General features: G+C 43.1%; 1 protein-coding gene and 1 long non-coding RNA gene across 9 annotated transcripts in view; both read left to right on the top strand.

Moving 5' to 3' along the window:
* The first annotated feature begins 20 nt into the window (after positions 1-20).
* LOC139111467 (uncharacterized) lies at positions 21-4,282 on the top strand. Of its 7 annotated transcripts, none has more exons than XR_011547249.1 (7): positions 21-650; positions 808-1,003; positions 1,078-1,211; positions 1,293-1,378; positions 1,494-1,715; positions 1,825-3,761; positions 3,846-4,282. It is a non-coding gene; the product is annotated as an uncharacterized lncRNA (long non-coding RNA). The 7 variants fall into 7 exon arrangements; XR_011547226.1 differs by having other exon boundaries at positions 1,293-1,415; positions 3,846-4,281; XR_011547232.1 differs by having other exon boundaries at positions 1,287-1,378; positions 3,846-4,281.
* Positions 4,283-5,099: 817 nt separating this feature from the next.
* The window catches only part of LOC139109092 (disintegrin and metalloproteinase domain-containing protein 10), a 48,955-nt gene continuing 36,309 nt past the window's right edge, over positions 5,100-17,745 (top strand). Inside the window, exons 1-3 of one of the 2 annotated variants that reach the window (XM_070667926.1) lie at positions 5,100-5,735; positions 11,165-11,830; positions 13,658-13,805. In XM_070667926.1, the coding sequence (XP_070524027.1) occupies positions 11,572-11,830; positions 13,658-13,805 (407 nt within the window). In that variant the 5' untranslated portion in view covers positions 5,100-5,735; positions 11,165-11,571. The remainder of the gene's footprint in view (positions 5,736-11,164; positions 11,831-13,657; positions 13,806-17,745) is intronic. The other variant, XR_011546793.1, reaches the window with a different exon arrangement.

Raw genomic sequence — 17,745 nt, 5'->3', positions numbered from 1 at the left:
CAGTATCAGAACTCTTCTGCGAGAGAGGCTAAATTTTTCTAATCAACAAACGTCGGCAAGCCATTTTTTTTATCAGGATTTTGCCGGACGATATCAATTTGATAAAGCGAGTTGAAACAAGCTATAGTGTATGTCGCGCATTATATGTTTACATACGTGACTTTTGCCGTATGCATGCCAATTAATAGGTACTAATTATGAAAGAAAAAAAAAAATGCTAATGAGACTTATCGACTATACACGAGTGCACAATATCGCTGGTCAAGATTTATTGATTAGCACTTTTCAAGGGTGTTACATTTGAAGTCGGAAAAATAACAGCTAGTCGTGAACGTCCCTGTGATTGATATTCTGAACTAATTATTCCTATGTGTAAATATCAGTTAATTAAATGTATAACTAATTTTATTTCATCGAGTGTAAAAGCTCCTTTATTTTTACACACCACAAACAGTTTTCTGGTGAATGGAGAGCTGTGAAGGTCACAGAAGTTTTCCTGTGCTTCTACACATTATCAAAAAAGTTTTGCTGCTTTTTCGGCGGTCTCGTTGGATTTTTTATCAATTTTGAAGCTTCTTCTTGCTGCCCAAAAAGTGTCAAGCCTGTACAACGACGGGAATTATTTTTATTAAGAGTTTAAAAAGTGACAGGTACGTGTTATAGGTTAGAAGTAGAGTTACTCTTGAATAAATTATTTTCAGGCTTTCAAGTTAAATTTCTGACTTAAAATCGTTTTTATTTAGTGTACTAGAGTGTTATAATTACAATTTAATAATTCTCTTAACTGTAAATAAATTTATATTTCAGTTTTCTGGTGATTGGTGTGCTGCGAGGGTCATAGAAGTTTCACTGTGCTTCTACAGCTTGAAAAAAAAGTTCTACTGATTTCTGGAGGGTCCCGTTTAATTTTCTATCAAATTTGAACCTTTTTTTTGCTGCCAAAAAACTGCCAAGCCTATACATCAACAGGAACTATTTTTTATAAGACTATAAAGAGTGACAGGTATGTGTTTTAGGTTAAAAGTAGAGTTACTTTTAAATACATTTATTTACATATATATACATTTATTTTTGCAGAATGTAATAATATGGGACAATAATTATGACGTAGAAGTTACGTTTCTGTTTGTGGGAAATGCTCACGATAGAGTTTTGAATGTTGAAGCATCTTGCCAAGTAACTCTGGACAATGCTGACTACATGGTGGTATAGTATGGATCGACCAGGTTCCTGTTTCTTAGTTAATGCCGCTGACAAAATATTTTGTGTACATAATAGTGTTAAAGTTGTAGCGAGAACAGTAAACCAGAATTGATAAGAACGTTGGGATGTCTTGTGTATAAAGCGATATGAAAAAAATGTTGCTTTTCCAGAGATAGTGAGTATAAGTATGCGTGCTGAATTAGTGCGACAATGTACGTCTTATAAATTGGTTTAAATTATTCGTATATTAAAACTACGTAATAATTAAACTTTTATTTTATGTGTTTTAGGAGCAATGTTCAAATAACTCTGGACACTGGTGACAACGTGGCAGTATGGTATAAATTGACCAAATTTCTGTTTTCTAGTTAATACCGCTGACAAAGCATTTTGTGTACATGACAGTATGAAAGTCGTAGCAAAGACAGTACACCAGAATTGATAGGAACGGGATGTCTTGTATATAAAGCAATGTGAAAAAATTGTTGCTTTTCCAGAGATACTGAATATAGGTATGTATGTTGAATCAGTGTGGCAACGTGCGTCTTATAAATTGATTTAAATTATTTGTATATTAAAACAAATGACTCAATAACTAAACTTTGATTTTATGTGTTTTAGGAACTATGTTCAAGTACTTTATGAAGCTATAATTACTGTATTAATACATCAGACTTAACAGTTGTAAAACGAACTTCAGTGCCACAAACACAAGTCTAGCAGTTAGAGTTGTGCAAAATTTCAAACCTATATCTGATCATAAACATAATGTAAAAGTCATTTATTTATTCGTTTTTAAATATATTACGATAACATTTTTTGAGTTGAACATAAAATAACATTTTATAAATCAAATATACTAAGAAGAAAAAAGCAGAAGGAAAAAAAATGAGAGATGACAAATGTGCTGTGCTAGACATGCTTTTTGCAGTACTTGAGAAACATGATTATTATATTATAAGAGATCTTATAAAAATCACAAGACAACCTATTATTATATATTTTTTTTACCTGTTTGCACAATAATTAAAAATATAAGAATAGTTTATTTTGGAAATTGCCAACTCAATATTAAAATATATTAATTTTAAGTTTATCTAAAAGAAATTCTTAACAAAGTTTGTAATTATAATTAGAAAAATCTTTATAGAAATATGTGGGAATTAAAATCAGAATATCGACATTATAAAGAAGAAGAAAAATCTTTTAAATGCATTTTAAAGATAGGCAATAAATCCGATAGTGATTGACATATATCTTATTTTATTTTTCCAATTGTTGCATAGATATCAGATTACATCCTGTGTTCTCTTTGGTGAATAACAATCGCGAGATATTTTGCGCTTGTTTTTTTGCGTTATCTATTATTTTTTTTCCATTTTCTTATTTTAAACGTTATTTTGTAAGTTCCTGATTCAATATAATGATTAATTTTACGAAGTTTGTACATGTCAGACTTATTTCCGCGTTGTTAATGGTTGAATTCTTTTGCACAATATCGGATGCTCTTCCGAACGTTATTTCGTTTTTTTAAGACGTTTTTTCTGTTTATACGGATCTCGATTTACAGCTCCCGGTTTTAAAGTAATTGAATTTTTTTTTATTTTATTTTTGTTTTCTATAGAAATTTGCATAAATACGAGAGAAACAATCCTGGCATATTTAGAGCGAAGAGATTAAAAGGGAAAAGATTTGTGAATTAAATAACAGTTCAGAGACATCGAAATTGAAAGTAAGTACGTGTTGCAAAATGACAAAGATTCTATTTTACGCGTTTCAGAATTAATTGGAACAATCTTCGATATTGTTTTCAGATCTTAAAAAAGAAGCTTTGACATATGTCGGTCTTTCTTTACATCTGGTCTATTAAAAAGCATTCAGTTTACGAATAATAAAAACAAGAAACCTTTAAAAGGTTATTTCAGGAGTTGACCGAGATTTTACAACAGAGTTAATTTTGTAAATTGAGTTGGAATAAAACAGTTTTTTTTTGTTTAGTCTAGACGATATTAAAATTACTTTCCAGTGATCTATAATACACGCTAAGTTTTTGATATATTGTACGTTCATGCATATAACATGACATTTAAATGTATATTCCAATTATTTTAAAAGTTTCTCGTATTACATTATAATTAAAAATAGTAATATTCTTAGATTTTATGTTTTATTTTCGATGGACGGTATAATTATCTTATGTATTTGATTTTAGGAACGATTCGATTTTCAATCGTGGCCATTTCAATGTTTATAACTTTCCGATAAAATGTGATAGGAAATATAATAGGTAATTATATCCCCGCTTAGTAACCAATATTCTTGTAACGATTCGTTCAAGATATAAGGTTGGGGAAAAGTAATTAATCAAGTGGGGCGTTACCAACTTTTTAGGAAATAAATTCCGCGCTAATTGCGACTAATGCGATCGGCTCGCCATCAAACGGCAATTAAAAAGAGAGAGAGAGAGAGAGATAAAGGGCTGGTGGCGCAACGATGCGGCGAAAAGAATAGCCAAACGGAACAATGATGCGGTAATCGTCTGCCTTCCGGAGGCGGCTGTGAGTATTAAAATTTATTTCAAATATGCCCAGCGTATGCTTTCTAGGGGATATTGATTAACGCTTCTCGCCTCTGTTAAAAAGGCTTTCGTCATCAATCTTAAACGCCTTTTACGAAATCAACTCGTTCCGAAGGAGGATTTGATATTTTCTTTATGGAGACGTAACAACTTTTCCCCATCTCGGGAAATAAAATTACGAAGACGCGTCGATTCCTGGGAAGACATGTACGTACATCAGTTCCCGAGTTATTTCTTATGGGAGGCAGATCGCGTCGCCGTTCGATAGTTGCGAACGGTTAACGGTCTCGAGGGAAGCCGGCAATCGTTAGAAGCGTGCGCGTGGCCTCGCAGCAACCCGTGGAAACTAATTGGATATCGCGGGCTCGTCCTTTGCAGCATACCGTTTCCATAATTAAATTGCTCGCGGCCTCGACGCCGCCGCATGTCGATAATCAAACTAATCCACGGACGCAACATTCCCGGGGTAATGGTTTCGCGCCGTCGACAATCGGGCGACGGGGACGAGAGGACGGATTCCACCTTAATTCTCTCACCTTCGTCGTCGTCGTCGTCGTCGCCGCCGCCCTTTTGTCACCGTCCTTTGCGCGCGCTTTCCTTTTGTTTCATTGATAGATCGTTCCTTCGTTCGTAAGAAAAGGTACGCGCGCACGTTTCGCTTATACGGAGGGTGGAAGGCAATATACCGAACGACAGATACGAAAATATATAGCGCGACAGATGGGCGGAAGGTGAGAGGTAGCGGCGGTTCAAAATAAATGTAGATCCGCGGGGTGAAAGAGAAGAAGGTAAGAGAAAGAGATATCGAGCTAGGGTAGAAGTTGAGCGCAATATCGGCGTAAAGGATGCGAGGAGGAGAAAGTTCGCGACACGTTAGCCTGCTCGCATTCTGTTACTTCGATCTTCCTTCTCTTGTACAAAGGAGACGCGATCGGAGGTTGGGCGACGAATGCTCGCGAGATAGAACGACCGCGGAGAGGAGGGAATGGACGAGAGAACGCGAGAGGAATTGAATAAGTCCGTTCCTCTCGCGCGATGAGAAGCGACTTGGCGCGAGAGACGATCGACGGCAGAAAAAAGGAGAGGAGAAAAAAAGCGAATACTTGGACGCTCCGGCGGAGATGTATGTGTAATAAAAATATATTTCAGCGATACGTATAACTTAATCGGCCCTTACGCGCAATCGGAGCGAAAGGCTTTAATTATCTTCAACATTTGGTACAATAAATATGTTCGTGTGTGGCATCGGGAAGAAGGAAAGAGGAAAAAGCGCGTAAACGGCGGGATGAAGGAGTGGGAAGTGGGAGTGAAGGGGAAGGGTAACGGCGAGAAGTCTGCGCCGGCCGTTCAGACGGAGCGGCGGACTGCGCGGCGGGTGGAAGGAAAGGTCGTACGGGATTGGGAGTTCGAGTGGGGATATAGCTGGGTCGAATACGCGCGATTGGTGGAGGGTGTCGTTGGCCTCGGGACTCGGGAGTCTTCGCCCGCGACCGGTCGCGTCTCGTCAGTGCGTTGCGGAACGCGCTCTACGTAGGTGGTTTTTTTCGTGCTCGTCCACTCGCTCGGTCGTCGCGCGAGTTCGCTGCGCGCTCGCGCGCGAGACTCCTGCCGTTTTCGTGTGCGGTAATTGTGCTTCGGTTGTCGCACAGTCGGATCGAAAAGCGACGCCGTCGGTCCTTTCTCACCTCCGACACGTGTGTGTGCGCGCGCTCTCTCTCTCTCTCTCTCTCTCTCCCTCTTTCGCGGGTGTGTGTGAACGGTGTGTGCGCGAATGTATTCCGAATGCCCGGCGTACACACGGGCGGCGGCGTCGTCACGCGGCGATGAACGCCGATGATATCCGGAGCTCCGAGCGAACTTCCTCCTCGGTTGGAGCACATCCTCGTCCTCAGCCGGCCAAGGTTCTCCTGCTAGCGGCACCAGGACTCGCGGAGCAAAGGCGAGTTGGGTCTCGGTAAGTGTCGAACGCGCATGATAGACGGCTGCTTGCTAGTACACGACGAGCGCGGGGGTATCGAGATGTATCTCTGGTGGTTCCGCGTGTCCTCTAATGAATTTCGAGTCCGAGCAAACTCCGCGGTCTTCGGCATGAATTCAAAGCGAGGTGGCGCCATTTTCCGCGCTTAAACTTTCGAACCTCGCTTGTGCTGGCGTCTGTCGCCGCGCGCGCTGCGTTAAATTCCGCTGAGATTAATCGTTAATATGCGAGGACCCTCGTTCCTCGCGCTGCCTGATCCTGAAACCGCGTTTGAGAGAGCGTCGCGCGTCCGCGGCGTCGAAATGACCGCCATTTTCGTCGCGCGAACTGTTGGAGAGAATAAGCGGCGGTGCGAGATAGCGTTTCATATATTTATGCATACCGCGTGTTATTGCGTATCCCCGGGATTTCGTCACGAGTCGAGCGCTCGCGCGCCGTCCCTCATTTATATCCGCTCCGATCGGAATGAAAGGAGCGTGATTAGCTGGCTTCGGGCAACGGGTTCCGGCTCCACTCGCGGAGCGAGACGCGTGAAATTGGCCGCGGCGGGCGCGATCGACACGGCGAATTGATCTTAATCGGCCCGCGATCGTTATTTTCGACGACGATAACAATTTCATCCAAGTAAGGAGAATTTAAACAACTAACGAGAAAATGTGACTTTTACCGAAACAGAAAGTGAAAACGGTATAGTTATTTTAATTTCAAGCAACTTATACTTTTACAACGATTTTAAAACGATTGATACCGTAGGAAATTAATGGATAATGCAAATTGTTTAATAACGTATTTAATTATCGAAATTATTAAAATATATAATTAATTAACGTGGCAAGTTTTTATTTGTACTATTGCAAAATTAATTACAAAGAGCTCGCTGTTTTGTTCTTTCTTTTTTTTTTTTTTTACGTTCCTTTCTCAAGTTTTCACGACGAGCAAGTCTTTTAAATACATCGTGACAAAAGTATCTTTGGTCTTAGTTAATTAAAAAGCTGTCGAAGATTTTTCCCGCTCGCGTTGTTTGGACATGTCGTTTTTTGCGCGGAACAATTTGCATAAATTGTGCGAGCCTTTAAAAAGACTTGTGACAACAAAAGACGAGCTAGTTTCACCTCATCCCACGACTCGAGTCGATGCTCTAAACGTCGGGAAATATTTGCGACGGAAAATCGTAACGACTCGTCAACGCTTTCGAGACAAGTACGAACGCGACCAATAATATAATATAGAGTATGCGCGACCGATTTTTTTTGGTAAAAAACAAAGCGTTTCGTTACGTTACGTCTAATCGCAAGTCGTCAAAGAAAACGTTCGCCCCGCGGGACTGTAATTGGGGGTAATAGCGGAAGTAGCGGAAAAGTTTAGATCTGTCGAGCAACGAGCCATTGTTATTCCGTGAATCCATCGGGAAGTAAAAATAAAATGGAGTTTGAAACTAACGACGATCGGGCTTTTGAACGTTCGGGGGTCCGCGGAACTCAAGTGACAATTAGCGCTTTTTCGTACGACTGGGTTAATTATGTTTCGAGGGTGCATAAAAGTGTGCCTGTCGCCCCCGGGATAATTTAATACGATTTAATATCAAGATTGATCCTTCTCTGTCACGTCAGACTTTTCGGTTGCAATAAACGCGGCGCAGATGCGAAAGTTGTTTCGAATTTCTGACTTTGTTGCTTCAACGTGAAACTAGGGTGGATATTCATAATACACGATGAAATCCCGATGGATAGCGCCAGCCCACATACGGAATAACGTTATAATGCACGAATATTAAAAATAAGGCGCGGTGGTTAGATGCCAGGTAAATATAGCTTGAAGAAAAACTGCACGAGTATAAAGAAGTGTCGAGTATTAATAATACAGCTTGGCTTTTTATGTTAATTAAATTGACGTCGCTTAGTTGAGGATAAAAAAAGAAAAAGGATTTCGATGCTCCTAGCAGGGTGTTGTAGAAAAAACAAAGAGAAGAACTTGTATTTCTTGAGGTGCATTCTCGAGCGTCGAGGCAGCCATCGAATTAGAAATTCATCGCGGTTCTAAAGAAGGTTCGATCGTCATTGCACGACGTGCCGGGTTGGCTTCTTCGTAATTATTCTATTCGTCCGGGTTCTATCTCTCTCTCCCGCTGGGACATTACGCAAAACGTGTTTCGCTGGCGCGCGCGCGTTGCGAGGTAACGGTTCAGCGAGGCGCACTCGACGGAAAATTGTCCGATCGTGTTCGCCGGAGAACGACGGCGCTTACGACACCCCGATTCTCTTGGTTTCTCCGTCGATATTCCGGGGCTATCGCGGTGGAATTTCGGTGGCCGGCGAGACGAGAGGATCCTGGATACGCCGCGTGTCCCGTAATGCAGAGGACGTCGAGGTTTGGCGTGGATTAATAGAGACGATCGTCTACGTACGACGTCGCGCGAGATGCCGAGGTCGAATTTCCATATCCTATTGTGGCCTATGAGAAAACTCGCGAGTTTTGTACGCCGAGATTCATCTATTCTCTCGAGAAAAATACTTGGTTCCGTGCCCACGCGGATGAATCATTCGCGGTGAATGCATCGGAGGAACGGGTTTTCTTCGGCTCAAGGCGAATTCACTTCGAGTTCTCGCTCGAAGGGAAAAACCAGGTAGAAAAACGAAAGGACTCCTTTCACAGAGGTGATGATCCGCACTTAGAGACGAGTAGAAATGCGCAATATAGCAACTTGGCTAATAGCTGCGGTAAATTAAATAAAAAAAAAATTAAAAATAACGGGGTATTTTTGCTCTTTCTATTTTCAATCCTTCAATGCGGATGACGAGCGGAAGAAAAAGTCGAAATCTCCTTTCTCACTTTAGGGTGTCTCGTCGCGAAGTGATCGTCAAACGCGAGCCGGGTAAATTTGCCGTTTCACCGTGCCAGGACTTGCGAAATGCGAGTAATGGCTTTCGCCGCGCCAGGTCATTCTTCCGCCTGTGCGGACGAGGCGCGATAAAGCTCCTCGTACGAACATCCCGTCGACATTCCATTTTCGGAATGTAGGGTCTATCCCGCTCGGGGACCGTCTCTAACACAGCGTGCCGGGAAAGTGTATCCGACCGCAGTGCTCCGCGGCCCTGTGTAATTTATTTCGGGGACGAACTTTGGAGTTCCTTGAAATATTGCGTCCTACCTACCTACCTAATTGTCAACTTTACGTTCGGCTCAAAAAAAAAAGACGTGGGTATCTCCGACGCGAGAAAATGAGCAAGATCCCATGTACGAGATTCTGCTAATCGAAACTCCCGGGATTTGTCAAATCGGGTTAAAATAACGTTTGAACGGGATCATCGGCGGAACGTTGACACTTTAAAGTTTATGCAAATTTGCCTCGCAGCTTCCCTCGAGTCTCTCTTTCTATTAATCCGTATGATTATTTTATAGAGATTTATTTAGATGAGTCGGGGGAATTTTATAAGTTTTTAAAATTAATTTTATTACGTCTCGTTTTATCACATGTGCAGGGAAATTTGGATATTAATTTTATATCTTTTTTCTCTTTTCGATTTTTCTTCGTTCCGAGCGGAATATTCGGAAGAATCAGCTGCTGTTGTTCATTGCTCGCGGGCGCAAGCATAAACATGATTTATTCGTGGATTATGCGTCGCGTCGCGACGCGTCTCGTCGCGGAAAAATGTATTATCGCCACGGTGATGTTGAGCTTGCGCGCCGACGCGTCGCGACGCCGCCGTCACGATGCATGCACTTTTATTTACCCATTAGAGCATGCGTTTCTTGACGTTACCACGCCACGCCACGCCACGCCAGGCCGAGCCGGAATATGTTAAAGTTTATACTATATATTTAGTTTAGATACGCGCGTCGTCTTTTTATTTTCTCCCCCAAGAATGCATCCCGTTCATTATTTCGTTTTATTCCCTTGTGAAAAACGCAAAGGCAAACGGATGTACGAATTATTATTATTATTTTTTTATTTTTTTCCAGATAACCATCAAATCAATTCCTCGTGAAAAATAAAACGCAAATCTTTTTTCGCGCGTCGAAAATTCCGTACCCGCTGGCGTGGGGCATTACGGAAATTGATATAATACGATATATCGGAAACGGAACAAACGGCAGTTACACAATTTCATTATATCTAGTTATAAATTTGCAATTTTTTTTTTCCTCATCGCGCTAGTCTTCCAATTATTCTTTTTGTATTTCGCGACGTATTTTTGTAATATTCCGAGTACTTCTCCCGCCGGGTATCATTATTATTCATCTCGTGATCTCGTGAAACGCATATTTTTTCGCGATCTGTATCTCAGAACGTCGAGGAAAAATGTGGATTCACGTAACGTCCGTTATTAATTGCGTTTTGATCTAGGTGACGTCGTCATTTTTAGAAAAATTGAGCGGTTTTGCACGTCGAGTATTAAACAATACGAAAGTCACTGTCGAGTTAGTCGCGCGTTTCATTTGCATGTTTCAGAACTTTTTCGATGAAAAATGCAAACTGTTTTCGTTCTACCTAACTGATGTATTTTATGAACATTATTTTTGATCGTCCCTGCTTATAAATAATTTCTTCTGTCTTGCTATATGTCCCGTGTTTTCGTACAAACGGTTTTGCGACGATATTGAAAAATAGAATTAGATCGCGTTCGGAAAAATATCTCGGAGCAATCGAACAATTCACCACTCGGCGAATAAATCAACAAGTTTATCTCATAAAGTGTTGTTAATGTTTATCGTTCTATGCAACGTGATATTACACAAATTATTATCTCTACCAACTGGAAAAAAAAAAAAAAAAAAAAATAGAGTAAAGTAAAAGTAGGTCCTGCTTCGTTGCCCCAAATTACTTTTTCTGGTATTAAATTTTTATATTTCTCTCGTGAAATATCAACTGCCGCGTTTTGATTGCTAAAATATTAAGCCATTATTTTGGGGTTATTAAAGAAAAAAAAAAAAAAAAAATTTATCGCGACGTAAAATTGCACGTGTAGTCCCTTTGTGTAGTTCTTTGTTACATGCTGTTGTATAAATATACGTATATGTATACCACTAACGTGGCACGTTATACGAGATCGTTCGCGCGAACAATTCTCCAGCCGCAATTGCCGAGTCGACGATACTCTATCTCGAACTCTCCCTCGCCCGCGCGAGCTCGAACTTTTACGCTTTACAAGTTTACTTTTACGAGATAAACACTCGGCCACCCCTATTACTTTCTTGCGCATGAAAACGAGCGCGTAATTTCGCAGCGCGACGAGGTTCGTGGTCGCGAGAGACATCGGGTACCTACTTTAATTCATCTCGGTCCCTCCGATTTTCATCCGGACGAAATAGCGTCGCGCGATTTTGCGACCAACTTTTTTTTTTTTTTTTTTGCTATACATATACATTTCGTTACATTTTTTTTTACGTTACATTCTTGTCAACAGAATCGATCGGCGGCGGGAGAGCGGTGCTCGGAGGTGGTGAACGTCGAAGGGGAAAGAGGACGGCGAGGAGGAGTCGATCCACCACCGTTGAAGGTAAAGCGAGGTGGAACCGGCTGAAAAAGAGAAGACGAAAAAAAAAAAAAAAAAAAGAGAAAGAGGAGGCGCGGTGGCGGCGAGGACGGCGGAGGGGTCGAAAGGTTGAGCGACCTACGGACCAAGACGAGGAGGAGAAGGTGGCGGAGGGAAAGAGGCGGCGGGGCGCAGGCAGGAGACGGGGGAGAACGACCGGAGAAGAAGGACGGAGAAATGATCTTGGGAGGTGACTGGCAAAGTGCTGCGGCGGCCGACTCCTCGACGAAAGGCAGATAGCGCCATTAGTCGTTGCCGGGGCACGGAACGTCGGACCCATGCGCGTTGTGGCCCTGGCAGTGCAGGGCGAAGAAGGGGGGGAGGAGGAGGAGGAGGAGGAGGACGACGAGGGTGAAGGGCCGGAGGGCCCCCGCGAGGCTCGCGGGCCCGCGATGCGCTCCGCGGACGCCGCGACAGTGGGGAGCAGCAGGAGTCAATGGTCCATCCCGACGTGCCCGATTTTCTTTGTGCTGTTGTTCGTCTGGACTCTGGTCGTCATCGACGCGTCTCCTCTTCACCCGATACCCCCGCATAAAGGTGAGTCACGTAGATCTCTTTGTTGGTCCGTTAAAGCGAAGTCGGGGCTCTCAACTTTTTAATATTTTATCTGGCGAGGGACTTCCAAAACGCATATCGAATCACCGATTAAAATAGATAGAGATTAATGCTCAACGTAATATCAAATGTGTCCCGTTCGATACGCGATTATTTATTTTATAACGTAGGAAAGTTTAAATTCTCGCGTCTAGTTTTTTAATGAATCCACGTGTCTCGGGCGATATCGAAATCCCGCCACCATTCAATGCCCCGCAGGGGTTCACTCGCGTCGGCAATGGCTAAAGTCCGATAGTAGCCTTTGTCCAAGGTGTTCCTTTTGTGCGCTGATCGCTCGATCGGTAGTATTTACGGAAACAATGGTACGCGACCCTAAACGGCGCTCTAATTGTGATCCAGGAGCACGTGACACAACCTGCGTTTTGCGTCGCCCCCCATTGATCGTTCGGGCCATTTACTCTGAAAGTCGTTTAAGTCACGTGTGCAACTCCGCTCGTTAAAATACAGATAGGTACATCGCGTAATATGTAGTCGTATCTCGAAATCCTATTCGTCCGGTTAATACGAAAATTAAGAGGATGAGGAGAGAAACGTATATATTGTAGCTATATTTTTATATTTCTAACGAAGAAATACAGTCGACTTGACCATTTCTCCCCACCAAAATACCTAGTTGAGTCGGCTATATTTATCGTTAGAAATATCGTAAAATTATAGTCGGGGCTGAATTTTTCTCTCAACGTAGGAAACTGGATCCGAACGTGACCGGATTGGATCCGAGAGCCTTCCGCTTGCCAAATGGCGGTTGAGCCATCCGAAGCCTTCTCGTGCACTAGTGCTCTTTGACTCGTTGACATGTATTTTATAGCGTTGTGCCGCGATCACAATTAATGAAATTATATTGAATGAATTGAATTTGATTTTTCACGTTCCTGAAATATCTGCTGAAATTCTCTCCTTTTCGAGCGTAACATTCATTTTATTTTCGTGCTCGCCGAGCGTATGCTGGCTTTGAAATATTTTCTGTTATCGGCGGATCATTTATTTGCGTATAAAAGTATTAGTAGATTATTAAATCCGTTTTATCGAAATTCTACGGCAAGACCGATAGTTAAATGTGTGCGCATCCTCTCAACAAAGTAGACGCGAAACAAGTACACTTTGGCCGCTGCACTCGTCCGAGATCTGAAAACGCGTCTCTGAGGACCTCTCTGAACCGAGTGGTCGTGGCGAATCCTCGTTTCCTCTGAAAATTTCCTGATCCTTTCATCCTAAAATACTAAACAGGTTTCCGCGGAGAGTGTAACATTTCACGGCATGTATATAATAACACCCGGAAATAAGTTAATTGATTTAGCAGCGCTTTCTCGACGAAATGTCGGCATCTATTGACGCGCGAGTAGATTTCAATTGATGGAATAAGAGAAGGCTCTTTGATACGAAATCATGTAGGGACAGCAGAAAGAAAAAAAAAAAATATATTTTTATAGCATGTCAAGACTTGATGCATTTATTTGTACATTTATACAAAAAATTCTGTACCGATAAAAGCAAATTACTTTCTCAAATAAGTTTCACGTCCATCTAAGTATTTTCCTTTATGAAAAAATTGAAGGGAGCAATTTTTTTCAAATTTATCTCAAGGAGATGGCCGCTCGTTCGCCTCCTCGATCACGCTTGCGGTCACATCTGATACAAACGCATCTTTCGGGCACGACTCATCTTTGCGTGACTCGCGGTTTACCGTTTGCGCAACGTGTATTCTTCTTGGAGAGCCACTAATAGAACATCCTTCTTTCTTCTTTTCAGATATCACGCGCAACTCGTATATCAGGTATTACGAGGCAGCCATATACGACACCGTAGCCTTGAAGCGACATCGCAACCGGATACGTCGCGACGTCACCGTCCCCGATTCCGAGCAACCCCTGATTTTGAACCTGAAGACGCTCGACAGGTGAGGGTGATACGTTCCATAAGCAAACTACTCTGCTCGTTCCTTTCTATCTCGGTACACAAAGTCTCTTTTCGCGATATGTTCCGAGCAAAGACGGAGAGATCGATATGTGATTCGGATATCCGAAGAGCTCGTTGGAATATTAGGATTACTATTGCATGTTTACCTCTAATTCGAGATACGACAAATCTTTTTATTAAACCGTTATAGAAAATCAATCTCGATTTTGCGGCGTTAAAGAGAAACATTTTTTTTTTTTTTGTGATTTAACAGCGCAAATAAACGTATTTTCGAAAAAGTTAAAAGAACTTGCATTATACAATCTCTGGCAAACAGCGTTTCAAAATTAGTATACGCGAATTGGAATACGTGGCTCTCCTACACCTTGCTCGTAAAGCGATCGCGGACAAAGTTGTCAGTATGGTCCGCCCGCACGTTCTCGGGATGTCCTTGTTAGGTCAGTGGTATCTAGATCCGATTAAAGATGGTGGTTGAGACCAGTTCACGTGTAGCTTAGTTTGTATTAGGTTGCGGGCGTCGTGAAATTATTTTGTTTCATTAACGTATTAATTAGCGCGACATATATTTTTCCTGTTTTTTTTTTTTTGCCTCTTTTTTGGTTTTCTGTCTTTCTGAAAAATATTTGCCAGGGAGTCTCAAAACAAAAAATTTTCTCTTACAACTATAATCGTAACATTTGCGTTGTAACAATTTGAAAACTTGTACGCTCTCTCATCTTCCGCGTTGAATATTACCGTTCGTTTTCGCACGTCGAACTGGATTTATTATCAGGCCATCACAGGGAGTTTCTCTCACGGTTATTTAATACAAGAGACGCAATGCCAGAAAGTTGAATTTATGACAGCGCTTCCAGTTCAGCGAGAATACAAACCGCGTTCTAATCGGTGTCGATGTATATTACGACGGGACCACTTAAATATTGAATCGCGCTTTCACTCGCCGCGTATTTGCGAACTTAAGAAACGGCTGTTAGGTAACGGTCCGAGTTCGTTTTGTCTTTCGAAATGTAACGGTAATATGAAGACGTGGTCTTCTCAAATTCGTGATACCGTGCGTGTATATGTCCGTATTAACAATTGCAGAATTTATAATTAACTCGTGAATACGTAAAAAAAAAAAAAAAAATAAACGAGCGAGAATAGTGTGCCGTTTGAAAGTTAATTATATTACGAGACAATTGTATCGACTCGTAATAGATTGTGCCCGACGAATTACGCAATCGCATTGAACCATTTGCTCAGTTCGATTCGTCCGTAAATATTCTGCATCCTGGAGAACAAAAGATAGCATTAAACATTTGTCAGGCGATATGTTATGCAGAGAGCCATGACGACCGTGTGCATCATGTAGATTGCAAAGTTACAACGAATGGTCCAGCACCTCGACCGTAGCAAGGTGACTCGGTGGAGATAGTTTACGCGCGGACCCATCGCCGGCGTTCCTCCTTTCCTGTTTTCTCTCTCTCTCTCTCTCTCTCTCATTTCTTCTTTCCTTCCTTCGGGAAAAGGAAAGGAAGACAAGTTCTCGAGGAAATTTCGCCCGTAATTCATAGACGTTAAGCTAATTAACTGGCGGGTACTTCTTGATCCGACAGTCCGGAGGATTTGCGGCACCCTGGAGAGGGAACGGGGAAGCGAAAGAAAGGAAGAGAGAAACGATTCTCTTGGCGAAGTGGAGGAATCAAGTGTGCGAGCGAGGTCGAACCTCGCGATTCCCGCGTGCCGGATTTAGACGCGTGTAATTACCGCTAATTGCAACGACGACGACGACGTCGACGACGACTACGATAACGTGACGTCATTGTCTTTCTTTCCCGTCTCTCGGCGTGATTACTCGTTACTTTGGAAAATTCCCCGGCAAAGGAAGCCCGTTGTTCCGCACTCGTTTATCCCCTTAAAGTTGCGGAATTAGAACGTTGGCGATTCCGTTAGCGCAACTAATCCGGGCGCTGAGAATGGCCGTCGTCTCTCTTCGAAATAGATGAAAGTGTACGATAACGAAAGTCCAACAAAAGTCGAGAATCGGAAGAATTTTTATTTCAGATTTTTACGCGTAACGATACTTTGCACGTAGGCGATTTCTGCGCGCGTAAGACCATTGCATACGAATTTGCATCGATCGCTATTGCCCGGTTACAGGCTTGTTTTATTGCCATGCCTTCGTTGTTATCATACGACTGGGGCATTCCGTCGGGCGCACAATATCCGCTGCCATTCTACGTTCCAGCAATTCCGGGGGAGTATCAGTCTCGAAAGAATTCCGGTTCACGAAGAATTTTCTACGTAAAGCTGTCCGAGGAATGTTAAATAAATGAGCGGGAGAAAAAGCCAAACGGGAGAAAAGCGACCGGGGGTGAGAGAAAGGAAGGTAGGACACGTATTGGCATTCGCGTTTCACACACCTCCTGCATCGCAAATTTCTCTCGTCTTGGGCGACAAACGGCACGCGGATCCTCTCAAGCTGGCAGGAGACACGAGAAACATCCCTCCTTCTCTTTTTCCTCTTCGTACCCTTCCCTCCAAATCGCTTTCACAGTCCGCCGATGTAACTACAGCGTTCGTCTCTTTATGTAAATCGGTCGAATCCACGTCGGGCAATAAAATGTAAAGCAGGAGTGTGCCGTGCGATTCCCTCCATCCCTCGTCGTCGTCGTCGTCGTCGTCGTTGTCGTACCAAGCGCCCGCGCAACACCCCTTCGCCGGTGCACGACAGTGGCGTTTCTACCCCGGTGCACCTGGTACAAACTGGCAAGATAATAGTTGAGGAGAGGAGAAGAGAAGAAAGAAGTTTCCGTGCGGCACACACGCGTCTCCCGTCTCGTCCCGGCGCGGCGCGGCGCGGCGCGGCCTCCGCTTCGGTGACCGTTCTTGTCGAGTATCGTATTGTACGATTTTCCTTCCTCCTTTCGCTGCCGCCGCGGTGCGACCGAGCGAATTTATTGGCCATATCGCGGCAAAGACGTCGGTTTATTCTCGTACCTCGCAAGAGAAGTCCGTCGTTCATCTTTTGCGAACTCGGTCGCGATATTGTCCGCGAGCAGACCGTGATATATTCGTCCCGAGTTTTGCTCTCTATTCCGCGGGCCAAATTATAAAAATTGTTTAACGTTGCGTAAAATGCAGCTAGCTCATTATTACGTTAGATTTATATTATCCCAGGCATCGCTTCGCGCCCCGCTCAACGTCTCGCTCGCATTTCTTTGCCAAAGGCACCTCTTTACGCGTAGGTATATCGGTTTACGCAAACTAACTTCTGCGACTAATAATCCTTACGCGGAAAGTAATATTTATAAAGATTGGAAGAAAATATATTACGTGCGGAAAAATAGGTTTAACGATTGATTAAAACTTGAAGAGATAATAAACTTTCGTGTTATTTCCACGGTGCGATTTCTCGGGGTCCTGCTCGATCTTGAGAGGTGGGACGACTAAGCCGGGAATAGATATCGCGTACAGGTGACACCTTCTCAGTTTTCTCGCCGCGTTCGCCTCTGGATGGAAGACTTTGCACATGAATAGACCGTGTAGCTCGGCGCACCTCTCTCGCACGTTGCAGATCCAGTTTTCCCGTACGTGGGCACGGGCAACAGCATTCAGCGAAGCTAACGCATCGTTTCGCCGCGCATACGAGGGCGGGGTTCCGGATGGTTATATACCATGTATAAAAGCTAAAGAGTACGCGGCCAAAACCCCCTGCTTTCGAAAACAGACGGTTACTCTATCGTTAGTAAAGACTGCGAGGTACCTATCGACTTGGGGGAGAACTCGCCTCTGCACCGTGGCGAAAATCGCGAAATTTACTTGATGGCGCAACGAGTCGCGGGCGCACGCGACTCGTAAAGAACACACATATCGCGCGTCTATAATCGCAGTGAAAATAAACGTTTGTGCAACGTTACGCGAAAGTTGCGGGAGTCCGG

Source organism: Cardiocondyla obscurior, linkage group LG01 (assembly GCF_019399895.1).
Source record: "Cardiocondyla obscurior isolate alpha-2009 linkage group LG01, Cobs3.1, whole genome shotgun sequence".
Lineage (NCBI taxonomy): Eukaryota > Metazoa > Arthropoda > Insecta > Hymenoptera > Formicidae > Cardiocondyla > Cardiocondyla obscurior.
Note: the sequence above shows the minus strand (reverse complement) of the source record. Positions and strands in the feature narration are given on the sequence as shown.